General features: G+C 36.9%; 2 protein-coding genes across 2 annotated transcripts in view; both read right to left on the bottom strand.

The window, feature by feature from the left end:
* Window positions 1–19630, bottom strand: part of LOC122152451 (sodium-driven chloride bicarbonate exchanger) — a 46447-nt gene extending 26817 nt beyond the window's left edge. Inside the window, exons 1-8 of the mRNA XM_042784413.1 lie at window positions 19616–19630; window positions 17501–17691; window positions 15657–15744; window positions 15029–15175; window positions 14317–14417; window positions 12733–12907; window positions 12414–12547; window positions 10947–11192 (exon numbers count right to left, since the gene is read on the bottom strand). Of these exons, the coding sequence (XP_042640347.1) occupies window positions 10947–11192; window positions 12414–12547; window positions 12733–12907; window positions 14317–14417; window positions 15029–15175; window positions 15657–15744; window positions 17501–17691; window positions 19616–19630 (1097 nt within the window). The remainder of the gene's footprint in view (window positions 1–10946; window positions 11193–12413; window positions 12548–12732; window positions 12908–14316; window positions 14418–15028; window positions 15176–15656; window positions 15745–17500; window positions 17692–19615) is intronic.
* Window positions 19631–19993: 363 nt separating this feature from the next.
* The window catches only part of LOC104361158 (sodium-driven chloride bicarbonate exchanger), a 111073-nt gene continuing 110440 nt past the window's right edge, over window positions 19994–20626 (bottom strand). The window contains exon 20 of the mRNA XM_042784412.1: window positions 19994–20083. Within this exon, the coding sequence (XP_042640346.1) occupies window positions 19994–20083 (90 nt within the window). The remainder of the gene's footprint in view (window positions 20084–20626) is intronic.

The following is a 20626-nucleotide window of genomic DNA, read 5'->3' as shown; positions in this document are numbered from 1 at the left end:
CAGTGTCACACTAATTGCTTAACATTATAGAAATGTGAGATAGTAGGATACTCCCGGTCCAGTCCAGAAAACACAATTGGAGGTACCATTCAATTCCAGAAGATAAAAAATTATCTACCAAAATGTGACATTTCATAAGAGATGCAATTGCTTCAATGATGACTATTTCCCAACATAACTGACCTGCACGAAGAAACTCACATTAGTGAAATAAAGTTTTCTACTTTATTTCTGAGATCAGCTCTCAGGAGAAAAAGTAAAACTGAATTGTTAACCACTAACACATCTTTCTATTTTCTTGATAAAAACATTACTCATAAAGCTGGCATAAGTAAAAATGTATTGCCTCTTGGAGGTTCAAATACTCCTATATTCTTGTAAGGTTGCTTAAAGTGCTGAGCACTTGCCTACTACAAGAGATTGTTGTAGAGTTTTTGCTATTACCAACAAGCAAGAGACTATACATTCACCTATATTTTCTAAGCAGCATATTCAGCACCAAATACAGTACCAACTTAGCAATGTGCTCCCATGCCTTTTAGTGATAAGGAGTCAGCAATCACCTTACTTATGCTCAAAGATACAGAATGATTCATTTGATGCTCTTTCGTCATTGCTAGAATATAGGCAGGGAAGACTGACACTGGTTGTGGTGGCAAAAGCATAGGTGTCACTAGAGTTGAAAAAAAAAAAATATCTCTGATGCCAGTCTCACAATATGCCCATTTCATCACACTGATGACAGAACAATTCTTTTTGGTGCCTTTACACTTTCGGCTACTTCAAGATGTTCTGAACTCCTAGGAGCAATTCGGATGTCTAAACATGGGTGCCTGTATACCCCATGGTATCTGTGAAATCCACAATGGGTTGGCACATATGTGAAAAGGGTCTATGGTGACTCATACCTTTATTTTCACAGCAGCTGGAGGCTAAGAGATCTAAAATGGCACTAGCTACCCAGTCACACATAATTCCCTTCTCTATTGAAAATGTCCGTATTTTGCAACTAGGCAGAAATCAGTGGAGCTAGCTTTCTTCTAGGTTATTTAAACATTTAATACAGCCTGTTACAAAATGGCTTATAAATCTGAGGTAGATTAATAAAACATTTCAGACAAAAGAGTCTTTAGGAAACTACCGGAGAACCATCATAAATTCAGAACTGACAAAAGGACAAAGTAACAGGAAAATAATGGCCTGAACCTGCTAGCTAGAAAAATAACCAGGACAATGAGTCTTTATTGCCTTTACATCTTCCAAGGTGCTCAAGAAATCTCTGGCAAATCAGGATGAGAAACAAAGCTAGATCGGAAAGAATAAATTTTAGGACTGGCTGACAAACTGGTATCCTCTGGAGACTATACCTTTCTAATTCTACAGAAGGATCAAGATTTCAGCTAAATCTTCAGCACCAATGCAACTATAACAGTATAGGCAGTATAGGTCACTGATGTCAACCCCCTTCCCTTCTTTGTCCTCCCAACCTCCCCGCATTTTTTCTAGCTCTCTTTGCTTCTATTTCGTAAGTCTCAATTTCAAAAATTTCATTAACTTGAGGCAGTCATCATACCTTCACTGTGTGCAACATTTCTTATAACTTGTCCTATTTTCAAAGAACGGAGCTAGGATTTGACAACAGCAACTTTAAGACATCTCAGACAACTAGCAGTGCTCTTTGTTCTGCAATAGGAATAGTTATTATTATCCTTAATATCACCAAAAAGACTGTGTGTATGATCCCTCTTGGACAATTGGAAAGTGAATACAGGGTTAGTAAATTAGAAACTTGTTATTTTATATGTAGAGTTGGGGAATATTTTCCTCTCTCCTTTGTAGATCAGCAATAAAAGATAAACAACACTGTTGCTCAACAACTAGTCAGGTGAAAGGTTATGTACTAAAACCACTGTAATTTTGACATCCTGACTGTAATTTTCTGTTTACTGCAAAACAAGAATCTTATTCATAGGCCCATCTGTTCAAGTGAAATTAATCTGAGTCTGGTGGGGGAATCCTTCTCATTTCCACCTCTTACCCCCAATTCTCGAGGCTCGTTCTTCACCATTTTCTTCTCTTTAACCTGTCATGCACATTCCCCTCCCCACACAGACTTTAAACATGCAGCATGGTGCTAGTCCATTCTGCTGCCATTACAGACAATATAAGAGTTTTGAACAAGAGCCTTGCACAGTGTTTTTGTAAGTAAAGCACACTTAAATGGTGCAGCTCCTTTAAAAGCCTCATGGCCATTCATCCCTAGGCAGTTGCCATTTTTCAGTATGCTGTTTTCAAGACTAGGAGGTACTTACTATTGATGATTGATGATTTTATCCAATTCTTAAGGCATTGTTTTGGAGCTCCTGTTTTTCCATTATGTGTGTGCTGCAAGCTAAACTTATTTATACTAGCTAAGGATCTGATCTATAGAGGATGCAACTGCAGCTTCTTCATGATTAGCCAACATACCATTTCCCCTTCCCAGAAAGGCAAAATTTCTTTCTGGCTCACTTAAGATAAAGAATGAGATATACTCAATATGAATATTTATATTATTAAAAAAACAACAGGCAAGTATGATAAATAAGTTGCAAAATGTGCTTGTTTAAACAATATGTCTCATTGAATACCAGAGCACATATTTGGTAATATGAGTAGGAAGTTTTTCCTGTAAGACACAGAGTATGCTCTAAGAGTGTGCTGTGCACTAATCAAATAACAGAGACATAACAGGAAGATGGTATGAAGTGGAAGGTAGCATCACTAATTTTGTTTTAAAAGTAAGGTATTAGAATATATGCATAAGTATTCTCTATGCTGCATTTACAAGGTTGAAGGAAAGTACATCAATAGCAGAATGCTATGCATGTTTGTGTTGTCTTCAAAGACACTATTTTCATGTGAATTTTGGGCACTGACAGAGTCCTTCTGTTTGTCTAACAACTGCTATGGGAAGGGGACAATAACAATATCATAGCTGACAACTTCTCAGCTGTCCCATACCTACAACACCCATATATCCCTGGCATTATATTTACCATATTCCTTCTCATGTCAACATTCATAACAACAAAATCAAAGTTGCAGTGGAGAAGAGATTGGAAACAAAATAATTAATACCGAAGGAAAATGGACTTGTCGGTTATGTTCTACGCCCAGTATCACAAAACCCTTTCAAAGCACAGCTGTCATGGCAAAACAAGGGTTTTTTCTTCATTTATTCATGAGATCTGCCATCCTGAATTAGACTATTGAGTCATTAAGTTAAGTAGCCTATCTCTGACAATCACAAAGATCAGTAGGCATCCACCTATACTCTCTAAAGTTGTAAGTCTATACAGTTTAATTTGTGAAGCTGAGGAGGAAAACTGAAAAGCCTATAAAAGTACCTGGACAATGCACTCAGCAGCACAACAATTTCAGACACACATAACAATAAATCTGAGGCAGAGAAACCGATGTTAGAGTGAATAAACTTCAGAGAATCAGGTTCCTTTGGGTAGCACATCAAGAGGAGAATATTGTTTTGTCAAGGGGAAAGTCTAGAAAACAGATGTATAATCACACTGTAGTTTTGTTATCCTTGACTGTCACGCCTAAGGATTGGTCTTTATTAGCTGGCTGGTGCAGTACGCAGTTCATGCATTCTTGGCACTACTACAGTATGTAAGTGCCATACATAGAAGTTAATGTGCAGAAAAGTAATGTAATTACATGGGATATTGACAGCTCATCTGAAAGCTTTCACTGAGAAAGAGTTCTAAAATGTCACTTCACCCCATTTCCAAAGTTAAAAAAACATAAACCTGAGGAGAAAAGATTTAGTATAATGCTAGTTCAGAAATAATATAGTGTAATATACTATAATGCTATATTGTCAGCTTAAATTTCAATTGTTCAGGTGTAGTGTATCATAAATGCACTGTAACAAAACCACCAAAGGATTTTATGTAACTGTTTCCAGATTTTGAATGCATTGTGTAGATCAGCTACCAACTACAGACTGAATGCTGTGGAGAATTCTTAACATAGACATCTGTTTCCAAAGAGGAGGGGATGAGTAACAGGAAAGAATGAAGCAAGGTGGGCACTCCCTGGGCTCAGAAGAGGGAGAAAGAGAAAAATGAGTCAAACTGGGTTGGGCAGACATAGGTAAGTCCTAGAATAAATGGAATAAATAAAAATCATTTCTGGATTCCAGGGTTCATCAAGAAGCAAAAAGGAGCCAGCAGTTAAACTCAGTGATGTCAGTCGCACTGGTCTGGGAAGAAGGGGGACATCCTTAAGGAAAGACACATAGGGTATGGCACAGTTACTTAATTGTAGAAAAATACCTATAAAGAAGGGGAAAAGAAAATCATAGAATCATCATAAAATGGTTTGGGTTGGAAGGGACCTTAAAGAACATCTCATTCCAACCCCCCTGCCACGGGCAGGGACACCTTCCACTAAGACCAGGTGGCTCAAAGCCCCATCCAACCTGGCCTTGAACCCTTTCAGGGAGGGGGCAGCCACAGCTTCTCTAGGCAACCTGGAAGGGTTGATCTAAAACTACCATTTCCCCTTCCTAGAAAGGAATCTGATCTAAATCTACCTGCTGATCTAAATGTACCTTCTTTCTGTTTAAAACCGTTACTCCTTGACCTATCCCTACACTTGCTGATAAAGAGTCCCACCTCATCTTTCCTGTAGGCCCCCTTCAAGTACTGGAAGGACACTACAAGGTCTCCCCAGAGCCTTCTCTTCCCCAGGCTGAACAATCCCAACTCTCTCAGCCTGTCCTCATAAGGGAGGTGCTCCAGCCCCCGATCATCTTCGTGGCCTCCTCTGGACCTGCTCAAGCAGGTCAACGTCCTTATGTTGGGAGCCCCAGAGCTGGACACAGTGGACCAGGTGGGGTCACATGAGAGCAGAGTAGGAGAATCACCTCCCTTGACCTGCTGGCCACACTTCTCTTGATGCAGCCCAGGACACAGTTGGCTTTCTAGGCTGCAAGCACACACTGCTGGCTCATACTCAGTTTTCCATCCACTAGTGCTTCCAAGTCTTTCTCCCCAGAGGTGCTCTCAATCCACTCATCACCCAGCCTGTATTTGTGATTGGGATTGCCCCAATCCACAGGCAGGACCTTGCACTTGGCCTTGTTGAACTTCATGAGGTTTGCACAGGCCCACCATGCAAGTCTGCCAAGGTCCATCTGGATGACGTCCCTTCCCTCCAGCACATTGGCCACTCCACACAGCTTGGTGTCATTGAAAAATGTACTGAGGGCACACTCAATCTCACTGTCCATGTTTCTGACAAATATGTTAAACAGCACTGACCTCAACACCAATCCCTGAGGAACACCACTCATCAGTGCTCTCCACTTGGGCATCAAGACTTTGACCGCCAATTCTTTGAGTGTGACCATCCAGCCAATTCCTTATCCACTGAGTGGTCCATCCATCAAATCCATGTCTCCAATTTAAAGAAAAGGATGTTGTGTGTGACAGTGTCAAATGCTTTCTACAAGTCCAGGTAGATGACATCAGTTGCTCTTCCCTTATCCACCAACGCCGTAACCCCACTGCAGGCAGCCACCAAATTTGTCAGGCATGATTTGCCCTTAGTGAAGCCATGTTGGCTGTCACCAACCACCTCCTTATTTTCCATGTGCCCTAGCAGAGTTTCCAGGAGGACCCGCTCCATGATTTTGCTGGGCACAGAGGTGAGACTGATTGAACTGGAATTCAATTACATGCCTGGGATCCTAAGGAGAAATTTTGTGCTTATCATCACTGACTCCTCTCATTCCACCTGCAGCTTAAGGAATGCGTGTTATAAAACAATATAATTTGCATCCAATAATAACATCTTTAGATTAGGTTATATAGATAATGAAATACTTAAAACTTGCTTGTGCAAACAGTGGTGTGCACAAAACTAATCTTCACAATGCCTTCTAGAAGCAATGGTTCCTGTAGCTTGCAAAAGATACTGAGATTGACATGATCTTGGCTCCTTAATTACTTCAGAGTGGGATTTTCTACTCCTAATGCTTAAGTGCATGTCAATACCAAGACAGATTGCAATATGCATATTACTATGCCAAGAAATCACTTTAAAATTATTCAATGTAATCTGTTAATAATTGAGTAACTTCTGGTAAAGAATTATTAAAAACAACATGAATTCATCACTCTGAAAAAATAGTTAATAAAAAAACAAAGGTATATAAAGTCCCAAGATCTAAGCAACCTCACACTGAGAAATAACTGATCTTCTGGATTCTAAGATAACTATCTTAAAACGTTTGTATTTTAAAAAATACTGGACTGCTTTCTAAATCACGTTCCTTTCATCCACAATGCTTATTTTGTTTTCCTTTTGAGAATCTTTGGTTTTAATCCACCCTGTTGTAGGGTTCTCCTTTCCTAGCAAAAATTATATGCTAATATTTAATACACATTAAAACTGATGTGCATCAGTGTTCCAGACAGAATTAAACTGGAGATATATTTGCTACAGGAGTATGAAAAAGCAGGAGGAGGAGAGTGCAGAAATAAAAGAGTTGCTATGCCAACCTACAAATGTTAATGGCATGACAAATACAAAAAGGTCACAGTAAAAGAAAAAAAGAAAAAAAAAAAAAAAAAAGGAAAGAAAGAAAGAAAGAAAAGCCCAGATTAAAAAGTATGTGCATTTTATTTGATAAACAATGCAGCTACTGTATTTACATTCCTTCAAAACAATGCAGTTTAGAAAGAAAAAAAATGCAGCAGAGTAGCACACTGAAAATCAGGTTGTCTTTGTCCTTCTTTTGATTCAGCTTTTTAATGCCTTATTCTTTATCATCCATATCATAAAGATGGTGTTTTAAAAGTGAATGCTGAGTGGATTTGTCTGCAAGTAGATCACCTGATGATTAGGTCCAACGCTTCAACACGGAGTAACAAGCAAGTATAATAAAGAAAACAAGTTAAAAAGTGCATTAGGATTAGTTCTACATTAATTAGATCATGCAACAAAAGATATTTTTGTCTTTTTGAGATAGAATTCTGCAACAAACTCAAATACATGTCTTCTACCTAAAATGTTAAAAAGGTAAATATGAATTTTTAGGAAATGTTTTAGGAGGACTTTTGGCTGATTTTCAAATATCTGGGTCTGCTTGATTTAAACAACAAAAAAAAAATCCCAACTGTTCTGAATGTTCTTTCTATAGTCTTCTAAGGTTTGTTATGTCAGATACTAGTAATGTCTCCTATACTCTTAAATATAACAGGAGATGCATGCAGTACAGTCTTTTACATCAAACTCCTGCAACAGAGACTGTTTATGACAGAATTCAAACCCACCCAAAATGCAGAATGGGTTTTCTTTCTCACTTGAAATATGGTTCCAATCTGGTTGAAATACCAACCATTTTATATTACTAATTTCTTTGTCTTTCGAGTACGCCAAAGGACAGTACTAACAGCATGCCAATGACTTTTCCTGGGTCAAACTCACATCTTCACCAGGGCAAAGGCAACAGCACTGGGATGTAGATGGACTACCTGTGGACATCAGAGAATACTCAGAAAGCCCATGGGAGAAGAGAGTAGGGCTGGGCCACAGCATACACTGAAAGCTTGAAATATATACATTGTCCTGACCTATTTATCATCAACTTTTTGAGTAAGAGGCAGAATATAAAAATCACAAAAATTTTACAGTATAACCTGATTTTTCTAGCATAGAATTGCAGATCCAGGATAAAGTTTTGCATAAGCTTTGGCTGAGCATTCACAGAGAAATGAGTTGCTCAACCTTTTGAAGTTCACCCATTGCTAATTAAGAACTGCCAAGGCTTTACTAACAATTAAAAACTTGTCTTTAAAATCCCCAAAGAGGGAAATGCAAACAGCTGTTTTAATTAGCAAAACAGCAGATACTAATTAGCTTCTGTAACAGAGTATGCTGGTCCTTTAAGGACAGGACCAGTTTCAGCCCAAGTTTGTTACCCATTTAAACTACAAGTAGGACTGCAGTCAGATGCTGCAGAAAAAGCTTCTAATTCCTTGTGAAAGCAATATTCTCCAACTTTAAGTACACAAAAATGAGATTTTTTTTTTTTTTCAAGTAAGCTTTTACGCTTATTTGTATTCCAGTTTTTGATCTTTCTGGAAATGAGACATACACACATGAGCAGGGACTAAGGGTTATTTGAAATGTCTTGTCTTGTGATGATCCCATGAAGATGATAACTGTGATACCTTCATGTTCTGGGCAAACGGCCACTGTATCTGGACAGAGTAATATGTGCATATCTGCACAGCAAACCCATGGAGTTCTGGCTGCACCAACCCTGCTGTGAAAGCACTAGTCATTTGGGCAGCTGATGTAGAGTTGCTCCAACACTTTCCATCCTCCTAACCTGTCAGGGCCAGTTCTGAAGAACTAAGAAAAATTCAGATGAAGGAGAAGGGAGGGGACAGAAGATAAGAGGCTGGATTTACAGCTCTGCTGTGTTCAGAGCACAGATCCTTGGAATTGGCAGATGTGCTCTTACAAGATAATCAATATGCATAGTAGCATTTCCAACAATCAGTTTTGAGGTTAAAAAAAATATAAGCCTCATCCCGTAAGAGCTATGCTGCCTATAACTACATCTACAGCTAGTCATTTTGGTATTAGTGGGGTCAGTTGCCATAGACATGATATCAATAATCAGGATATTGCTGCAAGTAGAAGCTACAACATAAATGCTGAAAGAGAAATGTAATGCAAGAGTTTAAAAGTCACTTTCTTTGTACTCTCTACACAGAGTGAAAGAATAAATGAGAATATAGGTATGAAATTCTGATCCCGTAAATAACTACAAAACTATTATATCAAATAATTTTGATAGTTATATGTGTTTGAAATCACCAGGCAGCGGTCAAATCTTTCTTCCAAACATCTGGAAGACACTTGTCCTTCAGGAATTGTGTCTGGAAAATCTAAAACTGTTGTGCTGCTATCCCAACACTGTAGGACAGTACAGGGCAATAGCTGTAACTGGAGGATGACAACTGCTGCTCTTTTACCATCCTGTGCGCTCTACACTTTCTACATTCAATGAAGACAGTTACGAAGGACAGGCAGGGAGTAAGCAACACCCTTTATAAATCAATTTGGGATTCTGATTAATGAATGGAATTTTAAATAAAACCAGAAACATTTATTTGTAAACATAAGGACTACGATAACAAACCACTTTCATAAAGTATAGAGATATCTATCACTGTGCCCCTGTACAAGCAAGACTGTTAAACTTATTTCTCTGAAATCTCAAGCAATATCACAGGGTTCAGCTAACCATGAATAAAGCTAACTCCCCAGGAATTCGTATTTCTATTTGTCTTTATGCTTTTCATTACATATTTTAACATCTCAGCTCCGCCTGCTAAATGGTTTCTGAATATTTTTCTGTCTTTTATAGTATTTCAACATCTGTTTTTCAAAACTGTATGAGAACATCATATTCTTTTTCCTTTTGACATGACTACTTTGAAGTGGTAAAGGAAAAAAAAATATCCACAAACACTATGCTATAAGAGGCTCTTTAGGGCAAAATACCAACTTCATAGAAGTTGAGTGAAGTTAAATAAGACCAGGATATATCCTTAACCGCATGCACAGTCTACTCTTGATGTTTACTGCTTTCTTTTCAAATTAATATACCTTTGCCTACTGATTAAACTATTAGAAAGACACAGTGTTTTTTTCCAGCATGATGGGAGAATATGTCACAGTAGAACTATAGTTTCTATAATTTAACTTATTCTGTGTATTAAGATATATAATGTGTATTCAGATTCAGGATTTGCTAACTGTTTTTTTAGTGATAACATATACAAAGCTCAAATGTTTCCACTGTTGCTGTGCTTTGTTTTTCCTAGCTTAAAATGCAAATGAGACATTTGGTTGAAACACTCCTGTTTCTCCAGGGAGTAGAAGATGTGGCACTGTTCAAGCATTGTTCCTTTTGGGCCCCACCCTGATCATGCAGAGGGTTCAGATGGGTTCAGTGAAATAATAAAGACATTTCTGGACAGGGATCCTCTCTGAAAATGCTTTTTAATGACATTTTAGCTGCTGAGGTGACCAGGCTTAACTGGCCTTAGGACAGACTAGGATCTTTTCTTTTACAAGAACACTACTACTGTTCTCATATCACAGAAACAAGTGTACAAGTTTTTACTTCTAAATGAACTTATATTGATTAAAGCTATTTGCTTTTCTATTCCATGAGTAGAATACTACCTCTTAAAACTCCAAGATGAAGTAAAGCTGCTTAAATAGAGTCATATTAAAAATCTCATTATTAAGAACAAATTGATTCTGACAAAATCAATCACTGCTGAGAAGCACCTAACAATTCTAAATCCACCTCAGTTCTTGGAGCTTGAACTTTAACTGCCAGAGAGGTTAAAATAAAGGAGGTATATCAAATTATATCTTTTTTAGATAAGTCAATATTTCAATTTGGAAAAAAAAATAACAGATAAATATGATCTAAAAATGTTGTCTGAACACACAGTAAGAATATTAGAAATCATCAGTACAAGGCTATAGTAAGAGATCATTGAGTTACACCTTATTAAATAAAAATGTGAATAGAGGCCTAAAGCTGAGGTCCCTCCTAGTCCTATTTTTTTTTATTCTAGGACTTCCAAGTTGCATGTGTGTAAGCTTTTCCAAACTCCAAGTCAAGATGTTTTTTACTTACCTTAAGTAAATGTGTACTGCTTATACACATACCTCCAGTAACTACTACTTCCATACGGAGGCATCTTGCCTAACTCAATAACTTCCACTCATTAAGTTTGCAACTGCTACAAATTTTTCCTGCTGTGCACTGGTTTGCATTCCTCACAGAGAATACAAACTATGAAAAAAAAACCAAAAACAATGCTAACAGAAGAAATCTTACTTACGAGTACTTTGTCAGCAGATCCAAATCATTATGCATATTGATTGGATATGTTTCACTGAGATGAAACAGCTTCTCTAAGGCCTCATAAATGAAAATGATGCAGATAAGAGAAGCAAAAGCTTCTTCAGTAAAGCGGGTAATGTAGCAGACTAGGGAGCTTGCATCAGTTGCAACAAGGATGATGCACAGGATTGCAGTCCACAGTCCAATGCTAGCTCTCAGAGAGAGGTATGACAACCCATATTCCCTAAAAAAAAAGAAAAAAAAATGAAACACAGTTAACCTTTTTTCCAGCCATAGTAAATGGAGAAGAGGCAACTCCAAAATTTTCTTTTCCTAGGGATGTGCAACACTGGAGACAGACTGAATCTGAATTTACCTATTGTGAACTGAAAATACTGTCAGGTTACCTCCTGGCCTGAGCTCTCCTCCCAATTAACAGGACACAAAAAACTCTATCTCTACTAGAGTGAGAAAGCTGCTTTGAGAGTAGTTAAACACATGAAGTGTATAATGTCCACCTACTTTTTATCCCATATCATGTCTTATGAACAACCAATACCAACCAATTTCTTCTTAAACTGCAAGAGTAGCTACAACAGCAACTTTCATCAAAATTCTGTATGCTTACTGCAGATGATAATATTGCTCTAAGCATGTTGAGTGACATTTATCACAGAAAACTAAAAGGTCTACCTGAAGGTGATAAAAGAGCTTTTGGGGTGCTAAGCAGGATCTCCTACTCTATGTTGCTCAGGACGTTTAAGAGATCTTGGTGCAGAAGTCCTCATCACAGCAACAAGGCAGAAAAGCAGAGAGGATGGCAGAGAAGCATGATGGTTGCCAAGATGCAGACATAAGTTTTGCCCACACTGTGGCAGAGGTATGTCATGTATATCACATTAATATAAACATGGGGATAAGCTGTTCTGGCATGACGCTTCACCGCTTCTTTGTTGGGGTGGTGGAAGGGCAGGGTCTATATTAGTGACTGGTGAAAGATGGCACCACTTCCACTCCTCTTACTTACTGGGTGAGAGGTAACACCTTTTGGATGAGTTAGGGATGAGATACACCACAGATTTAAATGTATTGTTTCAGAGTAGAAAATGATATAATAATACAAACTAACAAACAACACACACACAAAAAAAAAAAAATCAAACCCACAACATCCTGAAGCTTGCATTCCCTTTAAAACAGTTGTGGTTTTTTAAAAAAAAAAAAAAAAAAAAAAAAAAAAAAAAAAAAACCAAACAACAACAAAAAAAAAGCCATCAATCTTTCTGCATTACCACCAATTCACTTTTCTCAGTCACTGCATAATTTTCAGACTCTGGAAGCCTAAGCAGTGCACTCCAAAACAAACTCTTGATCTTATTTTGCAGATGTTGGAACTTTGGGATCAGTGTCTCTGCTTTTACCTAACAACACCCGAGGGATGCTGCGTATCATGATCTTCACTTACTTGCAAAATTTGAATAAGATCTTCTCAAACACTAAAACTGGTCCTGTGCTGCCAAGTATAGTGAGAGGCTGGCCACCAAAGAGAGAGTAGGCAATTCCAGTCATGGATGCTCCAAACAGCGATTCTATTGCACTCTGAATATGATACAAAGAGAAGTGTCCATAAATTTTCAAACAGGTTCTTTTTGCAATGTCTCAGTCTGTAGCCTTCTAAACACTGAAATACCAATATTTAAAGGTCATTCATGCAACAGTAAGAAAATACTAACCACAAATCTAGGAATGTAAGTTCATTTTAAAAGTTCAGATTTAACACATACTATACGACCTTCAGTTGCTTCTCCCAGCAGACCACCAAATGTGATGACAGGAGACATGCAAGCACAGTAGAGAAACAAAAATGATGCCAGACACTGCAGACTGAGAGCATCCCTGAAGTCACTCCAGAAGAAGGGAGCTTTTCTTTTTATATCTAAAATCAATCCTCCAAAAAATCTAAAAAAAAAAAAAAAAAAAAAAAAAAAAAGAAGAGATCGAATTAATGAAAAAGGCAGATAAAACTTTCTTCCACAATATTGATTGAAATATACTGCAGAGAAGTTACTGTTCATTGATCAAATGATACATACTCTTATAATTCATCATTCCCAGAAAAAAACTTTCTGGGAACCTCGTCTTGATAACTTTAATCGGAAAATTATGTTTTTAAAACAAACTAATTTGCATATTTCTTTTATAAATCTTCATCTAATCATCCAGACCCAAAACTTCTGAACAGTTGTTAACTCCCACACACAAAACCCTATTATTTATGATGTGAAATACTTCTTTGCATTTGTTTAATCAGAGCGCTACCACAGTGCCCATTTGCCCACACATCTACATACAGAGCTTCACATTCTTTATTTGAGAACCTGTTCCTAAATACACTTGATGATAGAATTGAATGTAGGCCACAATTTTCCAAGGATAAGAACTGTCATTTTTTGTCATTTACACTATGCTAAACATAATCAAATATTTAGGAACAGATGCTCCCTTACAGTATACCATACAGTTAAAGTAAATATCCCCACAATGCTCTTTTTCTCACAGGCACCTGATGTATCAGATGTTGCTGGAGTAAAGAGGAAGACAAAGTGCCACCATGTCCTAAATATCAGAATGATCCTTCGAGCCATCAATTACCAGGTTCACCAGTGAAAGAACAGCTCACAGCCGGACTGGCCACCATCTCCACTGTCCCACCGTGTACACCAGCAGTGCAGCTGACTCTTTAGCCTTATGCAGGCAGGAATGATATTTCAATATCACAAGGCAGCCGGGTAAAAGAAAAGTCTATCGCACAACACATTGCACTAAGGCAACCACTGACAGCTGACTTACTCTACACCATATTAGATGAGAGAACATAATTACTCCTTGGGACAAATTCTTCCTTCTGATGTGTGTATATTGCAGCCACCATGGTAATCATAGCCTCATGTACCAGGACATATCATGGCTTACCAAGGTAAAAAAGAAATGCTAGAGCTGTACAATCCAGAAGCTTCAATTACAAAATAGTTGTTAGCATTCACAATATATGGTACAAGACTATTCCCAACTTTTCCTTCCTGCTGTACAAAAATAAGAAACATTAATGAAGTTTAACAGAGGTCTGACCTTTATAAATAATAAAGGAGCCTGTAATAAATACAATGTGAAAACTGGAATCCTCTTGCCCTCTCCCCCTCTCTGCAAATTACATGTATTGTCCTTTTCAACTATGTGGTATGCAAATCAGGAAAAATGCCTGAAAAAAATAATATGCCAAGCCAGTCATCTGAGAGAGAACCAGACCATTATGATTCCTTTGGAAATGTATCACTTAGAACATAACTTAGAACTTAGTTTTCACTAACTTTCCAGTGCGTTGCAGTTCTGGTCCAGAGTGTCCTCCAGGTTGCTCTGTGTCCCCGTGTGCTGCGGTTCCATTTGGCACTCCTGGGATCTTACGCTTCTCCTACCAAAAGGAAAAGATACTTCTCATGGGTCTTAGCAACAAAAACATAATTTTAGCAGAGGAAAGAGGATTTGAGAGCTGAAAGACTAAATATGTAAATTTTATTGTAAGATTCAGCAACATAACCTCTTCACAAACAGTAGAGGAGTTCTATAACAGGAAACAGTAGAAGGAATTGTAGTCTAAGAAATTTTAAAAACTGATCACAGAAAACCTTGTATCAGAAAACATTTTAAAGAGTAGAAAGCTAGGCTGCTTTGATCAGTTCTTGCAATAAGCTTAGAACAAAAGCAGACTGTGGCTGTTCAGAATAATCAAAGATGCTTATGACCAATTACCCCTGAATTTAAGATCTTTAGATAAAATTATATGTCTTTATTCAGGAGAGAACTAGTATTGAACTACACAAAATGTCATCATTATACTGTATGATTGCAAGACATGGGTTCTCTTAAAGCAAATTAACCAAAAAAAAAAAAAAAAAAAAAAAAAAGAACATGCAAAATTTCTATAAAGTACCTCTGCTAAATGCTAAATCAATGAGACTTAAATCTACCTAACAAAAATTCATCACAATGTTTAAAAGTGTCTGAATTTTACCGTGTACAAACCTGAGATGGAACATTTTTAGGTGGTTCTATTCGAATTGTTGGGTCCCACTCTCCAGGAGGGAGAACAGTAACCTGATCAAGAAACTCATCAATTCCAGACACCAAGTCATTGCGGTCTTTTGCTTTGTAAGCAACATCATGGAACACCTATGGAAAAGGGAAAGGAATACTCTCGTAACATTTTTCATGACAATCCCTTTTCTCTGAAATAGAACGCACTTCATGCAGTTCCCACAAAACAAACAATCTCAGCTTCAGCTGACTAGAGTTTCTGGTACATAGTTTTTATAGAAGCTGCAGCTGCTATGGAAAAACATCCTTAGGGGTGCTAAATGTTCTAGAGATTTTACAGTTTAAAATACAATTAATTCCACTGGAAAGTAACTGTGTAAAATGGAATCTTCTCAGTAAAGATATACTTGTTTGTGAATATTGTTTCTCATTTTGTTATCTCCTTAGAGCATCATAATCTGGGCTATTAAAGGATAATGAAACAAACTAGAATGGTATTTGTGCATCATCAGAATGGTTAGCCCCATTTCATCTGGACAATTCCACAATGGAGATTCCCTATTACACCTCTTCAGTCAGTACAAAATGACTAAAACTAAGCCATGAATAAAAATACCTCATCTGTCATTAGTGTTGCAATTGATCTTCCAATCTCATGGTATTGTTGCCCTTTACCCAGTGGTCCAAGAAGAATAAACAAAAATCTGCAAATAAAAGATAAACTAAAAGACTGTAAAGGATAGATGGTTGAAAGTAACTATACATACTACAGAAATACTTATTTAAAAATTGGACTAGAAGAACCTCTAAAACAGATATTATATATAATCTCCTTCAAGATCCTCATATATGCATTTAAACATGAAGCTCTGGTTAGAAAAAAAAATGTGAAAATAACTTCCAAAAATATATCATAAGCTTCACAGTCAGATTTGATTGAGACTATCAAAACCTCCTTACATAACAAACTTTATCTTACATAATAAATATATGCAATTATAATCTATGTACAGAACACATTAGCATTACTTTATTTCATTTTATGGCAGTAGTATTATTGCAGTATGGGGAAGTTAAATTACGCCAAATAAAAATAATTTTTAAATCATTCTTACTCCCATTAAGGCTCTAGACAGCCTTTACTCTAGGCTTGGGGCTAGTAAGGCTCTATAAAATGCAGAGCATAGGTTCAAGTGAAATAATTGAAGTTCTCAGTTTTGCTAAAATGCAAAAGAATTTTTTGACTAACGTTATTAGATTTTTATTTAAATAAACATTTTTACAGATATTCTTAATTTTCTTTTGGCCAAAAATAAAAAAATCTGTTGGTTTCTTTTGTTCATTTTTGGGGTGGGAGATTATGAGGAAAGGCTTCAGAAGTTTTTTTTTCAAAGCCAGCTCAGTCCCTCAATGTTCCTTATATGCACACAAAAAATCAAAAAAGACAAAAGAAAAAAGTCATATCTGCAGTACCTACAAAGTAACTATAACTTAAAATTTGATACTGTTTATCTGACTAGGAGCAAGGAGCTGAGTCTCAGCATTGCATTTCATAGCATAGCATTCCTTCCTAAGTGTCACAAACAACTGGAATACATTACTGACTCCTGTCTGAACTCTACTTTTATATAAACTAAAAGAGGGAAGGGGAAAGAGGGACAGAATATGTGTACAGACATGTCTACAAATACAAAAAAAAAAGGTGAGGAACTGCAATAATGGTTAAATCAGTCAACTCAGATATGGGAAAATCACTTTGGAGTTTTGATCTGAATCAATCCCAGCAGGAAACAACATATCTGCAGATCTATTTAAATGCTTTCTATTTGACTGGAAAGTCTCCCTTAGACATTTTTTTATAAATTCCTAATAATTTGTTCTCAGAACCTAAGTACGTCTTCAGAAAAAGTTTCAAGTTAGAAAAAACTAATCTAATAAAAATATATGGTAAAAAGTCACATTCACTACCACACAAGTAGCTACAAAGTAACTGTTAGAGGAACATGATATTTATGGTACGTTCTTCATCCATTCACTATCCCTAGTCAATCAAATCACACAGTTGGTTTTTTTCCTTTTACTTAATTCCTCCTTCATTTTTTTTCTTCTGGACATAATTATGCAGTAGTTTCAGTTCCAGATGAAATATTCTAAGCTGAGTATTACACCTTAGTATTTCATCTGCAGTATTACCAGTTTGTACAGGATAAACTGTGAGCTGTAATCTAACCAGCTATCATTTCTACTTCTGCTAAGAAGGATTATCTGCACACAGAAATGGCATGTTTCTGAATATACCTATACACCATTTAAAGGATGACTGGAATGATTTCTCTAAGAGATGTCTTTGTTAAAGAAAGAACAAAATTCATGACTCAGTAAATGACAAAGTTGAAGGTCACACCACCCTGTCTCCACAAGGTACTCAAAAAACATGAAAAGAAATAAATCCAACTGTACCTTGTTGGAATTGGAACTTCCGCTAGCCCCGTAAGTAGCACTGCAGGAGATAACCTAACAAAAGCAACAACCGCACGGTCCAGGAACTCTAGTTCACCAACTAAGATGTTTGATGCTTCAGCTCCAGGTGGTATCTTTTTCATGAAGTGTAGGTCAACCTGGGAGAAGTATATTAAATAACAACATAAAAGCTATTCATATGTATATCTTTTCCCCTCTGACTTGTTGATAGAGACTTTCTGGTCACTGTATTACAACCTTAGTTATTTCAATTATACAGTTTCTACTATTCTTGATTGTTGAATAATTTTTTTGAAAGAAAAATATTTCTCAAAACCAAACAACTGCTCTTTCCTTATTTGACTAATTTTTCTTGGAAACATAGTTATAGTACTGCAGAATTAATTTATAAGAAAAAAAAAAAAAACATTCAAAAATCTACTTAAGAATATAGTATTAATATCCTAGTAATAATTTGCATCAATAATCATCAAATTGCATCAATAATTCATAATGGAATCTGTAAGTTATAACAGTAGAAGAAATGAAGACACCTTATTTTTTCATAATTAACAATTCTGGAACTCATGAATTCATAGTTTGCAGTTGCTGTAAGTTATAACAGTAGAAGAAATGAAGACACCTTATTTTTTCATAATTAACAATTCTGGAACTCATGAATTCATAGTTTGCAGTTGCTGTATCATAATCTCAGTGAGAAGAAGAGGTTCCATTATATGTAATTTTCCTTCTACTGCTCTAAGTGAGATGTATTTTTGCTTTCAGATTTAATGGAAGACAGTTGCCCTTCTGCTGAAAATAACAGAAAATAAGCTATGACCATGATTGCCTCAAGAGTAAATGGAAAGAACAAAGCAGAATAAAAACTCTGGAGTTTTAAGGCAGTGATGTTGACTTTTTGGGGGGCAGTAGGAAAAGACAGAGAGCCAGCTGCATCATGATGTTGCTATATGAGATCAAGGTATTTGCCTAGGAATGTTTTAACTTGTATTTATTTCCTCAGTATCAGTCTAGAGTTCACTTTGTAACAAAGATCGACATGTAGTAATAGCGTATATAATGTATGTTTGATTTCATTATGCACCAGTATTGTCTACATTTCAAAATGCATGAATTTTGTCATTTGCTTTCCTTTTATTAATCTAAACACAACAACAGCAATCAAATCCAATATAAACTGTTAAAGTGGACCATTTTAATGTCTATCTTACAGCCATCTGTCAGTACTAGTTTGCATAGTTTTTGGTAATATTTAGAAAATTGTTTTCTTGCAAATGGCTCTGGCACTAAATCAGAATTCAGATATAACACAGTTGCCTGTGCAATGAAATCTTATTCTGTTGAGATCACAAAGAGCTGCCTGATGCTATCCTAAACTAATCTAGAATGATGAACAAATACCTCACAAAGTTAAACAAGCATCAAATCAACCTGGAAGGTTGGAGACCAAGTACTTTTTCAAGGTAAAGTATCAGTGAGGTAAATTCTATTCCCCACTCAAATCATAAAATAACTCTTCAGGTTTAAATACTAAACCCAAACAGATTCACTTTGCACCTAATTTTGGTGCCGTAGGACATTTATAGTTGAGAGCAAGGAAACAGTCCTTCAGGCACATGGCAATGTGCATGCTGTACCAATTTTACCTTGTGAATGGATTTAACATTTAATAACTAATGTCTCATGTACAACATGCTACAGTTGTCACCTCATGGTCCCACTAACATACAGATCACAGGATCAAGATTCAAATCTGAAAGAAACATTCAGTCTTATGTCTACCAGAAAGTATTTCCAGATACGTTTCCTGTGCTATTTATCAGCTTGAGGTTCCACAATCTTTTAGGTAGTGAACAGAGACCCAGCTAAAAGGAAAGTAGCTCGCAGAGAAGCATCAAACTGGGCAAATACACCCAAACCGTAGGTGTTGTTTCTGCTACATAACAAGAGTGGAGGTGGCCCTAGAGTGAATCTGGGGCAATGGCAGAAGCTACATCTTTCAAATGCTTCATCTAACCTATCCATTATATATCTCTTATCCCAAGAGGTCTTTAGCTGGAAAGACCTCATGTGCATCTTAGTCTGCACTCTAACCTGTGCAACATTCATGACCTAGTACTAAATAATACCAGTAAACTCCAATGAAACATAAAGCTAAATAATTTAACATAGAGGGCATTTCCCTGCAGGGCAACCCATGGACTGAAAAGAGTGGTGGTGGCCTCCCCCAGAACCAAACATAAATCGAAAGGAAGACAAACAGAAAATACCCAAAATCACTTCTTAGGAAAGTCATTAAACATAGCAATCAAATTCACTTATAAGAAGGACCAACCAGTCTTCAAAACCAAGTAATTGAAAGACCAAACTCTGTCAGTATGGGACTATGGTTTGATTCAGAAATGCTGTTTCCATGTGGAGCATAGGAACATTGCCATGGTAATGGATGTGGGTGCAGACTCTTTATGCATTTCATCTTTCAGGGCAACTAGGGTTCTCTTCAGCCTCTGGCATAAGAAGCAGAGACCAGCCAGATGCAGTTGTTAAACTGCCATCCCCATCCTGCACAGACACAGGATAAAGTGGTGCTGTGACAGATCACCTCCGTATCATCCCCAGAATACAAAGTCCTCACGGTGTTCCCAGAGGAAGAGGAGGAATGACACATTTAAAGTACAAACATCAGAAACTCTGCCTGCCTCTCTGTGCTTCCTGAAGTAACATTCAAGACAGCTTTTAGTGCCATGTCTCACATTATTCATAAATAGATACCAATACAATCAACACAGTTTCAGTGCTGTATTCAGATTAAGTCAGCTTTTTGAATCAATTCCAAAATTTGGAATATTAGAAGTAGCCCAAGGGAGGGAGATTAGCAAGGAGAGAATATGTGAGGTAGTCAAAGGTGCTTTTTGTAGAAGATAAATGAAATTAATATGTGGAACAAAATTAGAGCAAGAAATCACAATACTCAAGAGAAAATTAGTATACTGCTCTACTTTCCTCTCAATCTGTGCATATAATTCCAATTATAACCGTTGGGAGTTATTGAAATGGCACATTTCAAGGGGAAACTGTACTTTACTTATGCATCTTCAAGAGGAT

The sequence above is a fragment of the Tyto alba genome, unplaced genomic scaffold (assembly GCF_018691265.1).
Source record: "Tyto alba isolate M040663 unplaced genomic scaffold, T.alba_DEE_v4.0 Super-Scaffold_7, whole genome shotgun sequence".
In the NCBI taxonomy this organism is placed as follows: Eukaryota; Metazoa; Chordata; class Aves; order Strigiformes; family Tytonidae; genus Tyto; species Tyto alba.
The sequence above is the reverse complement of the archived record's forward strand: the minus strand, read 5'-3'. Positions and strand labels throughout refer to the sequence as shown.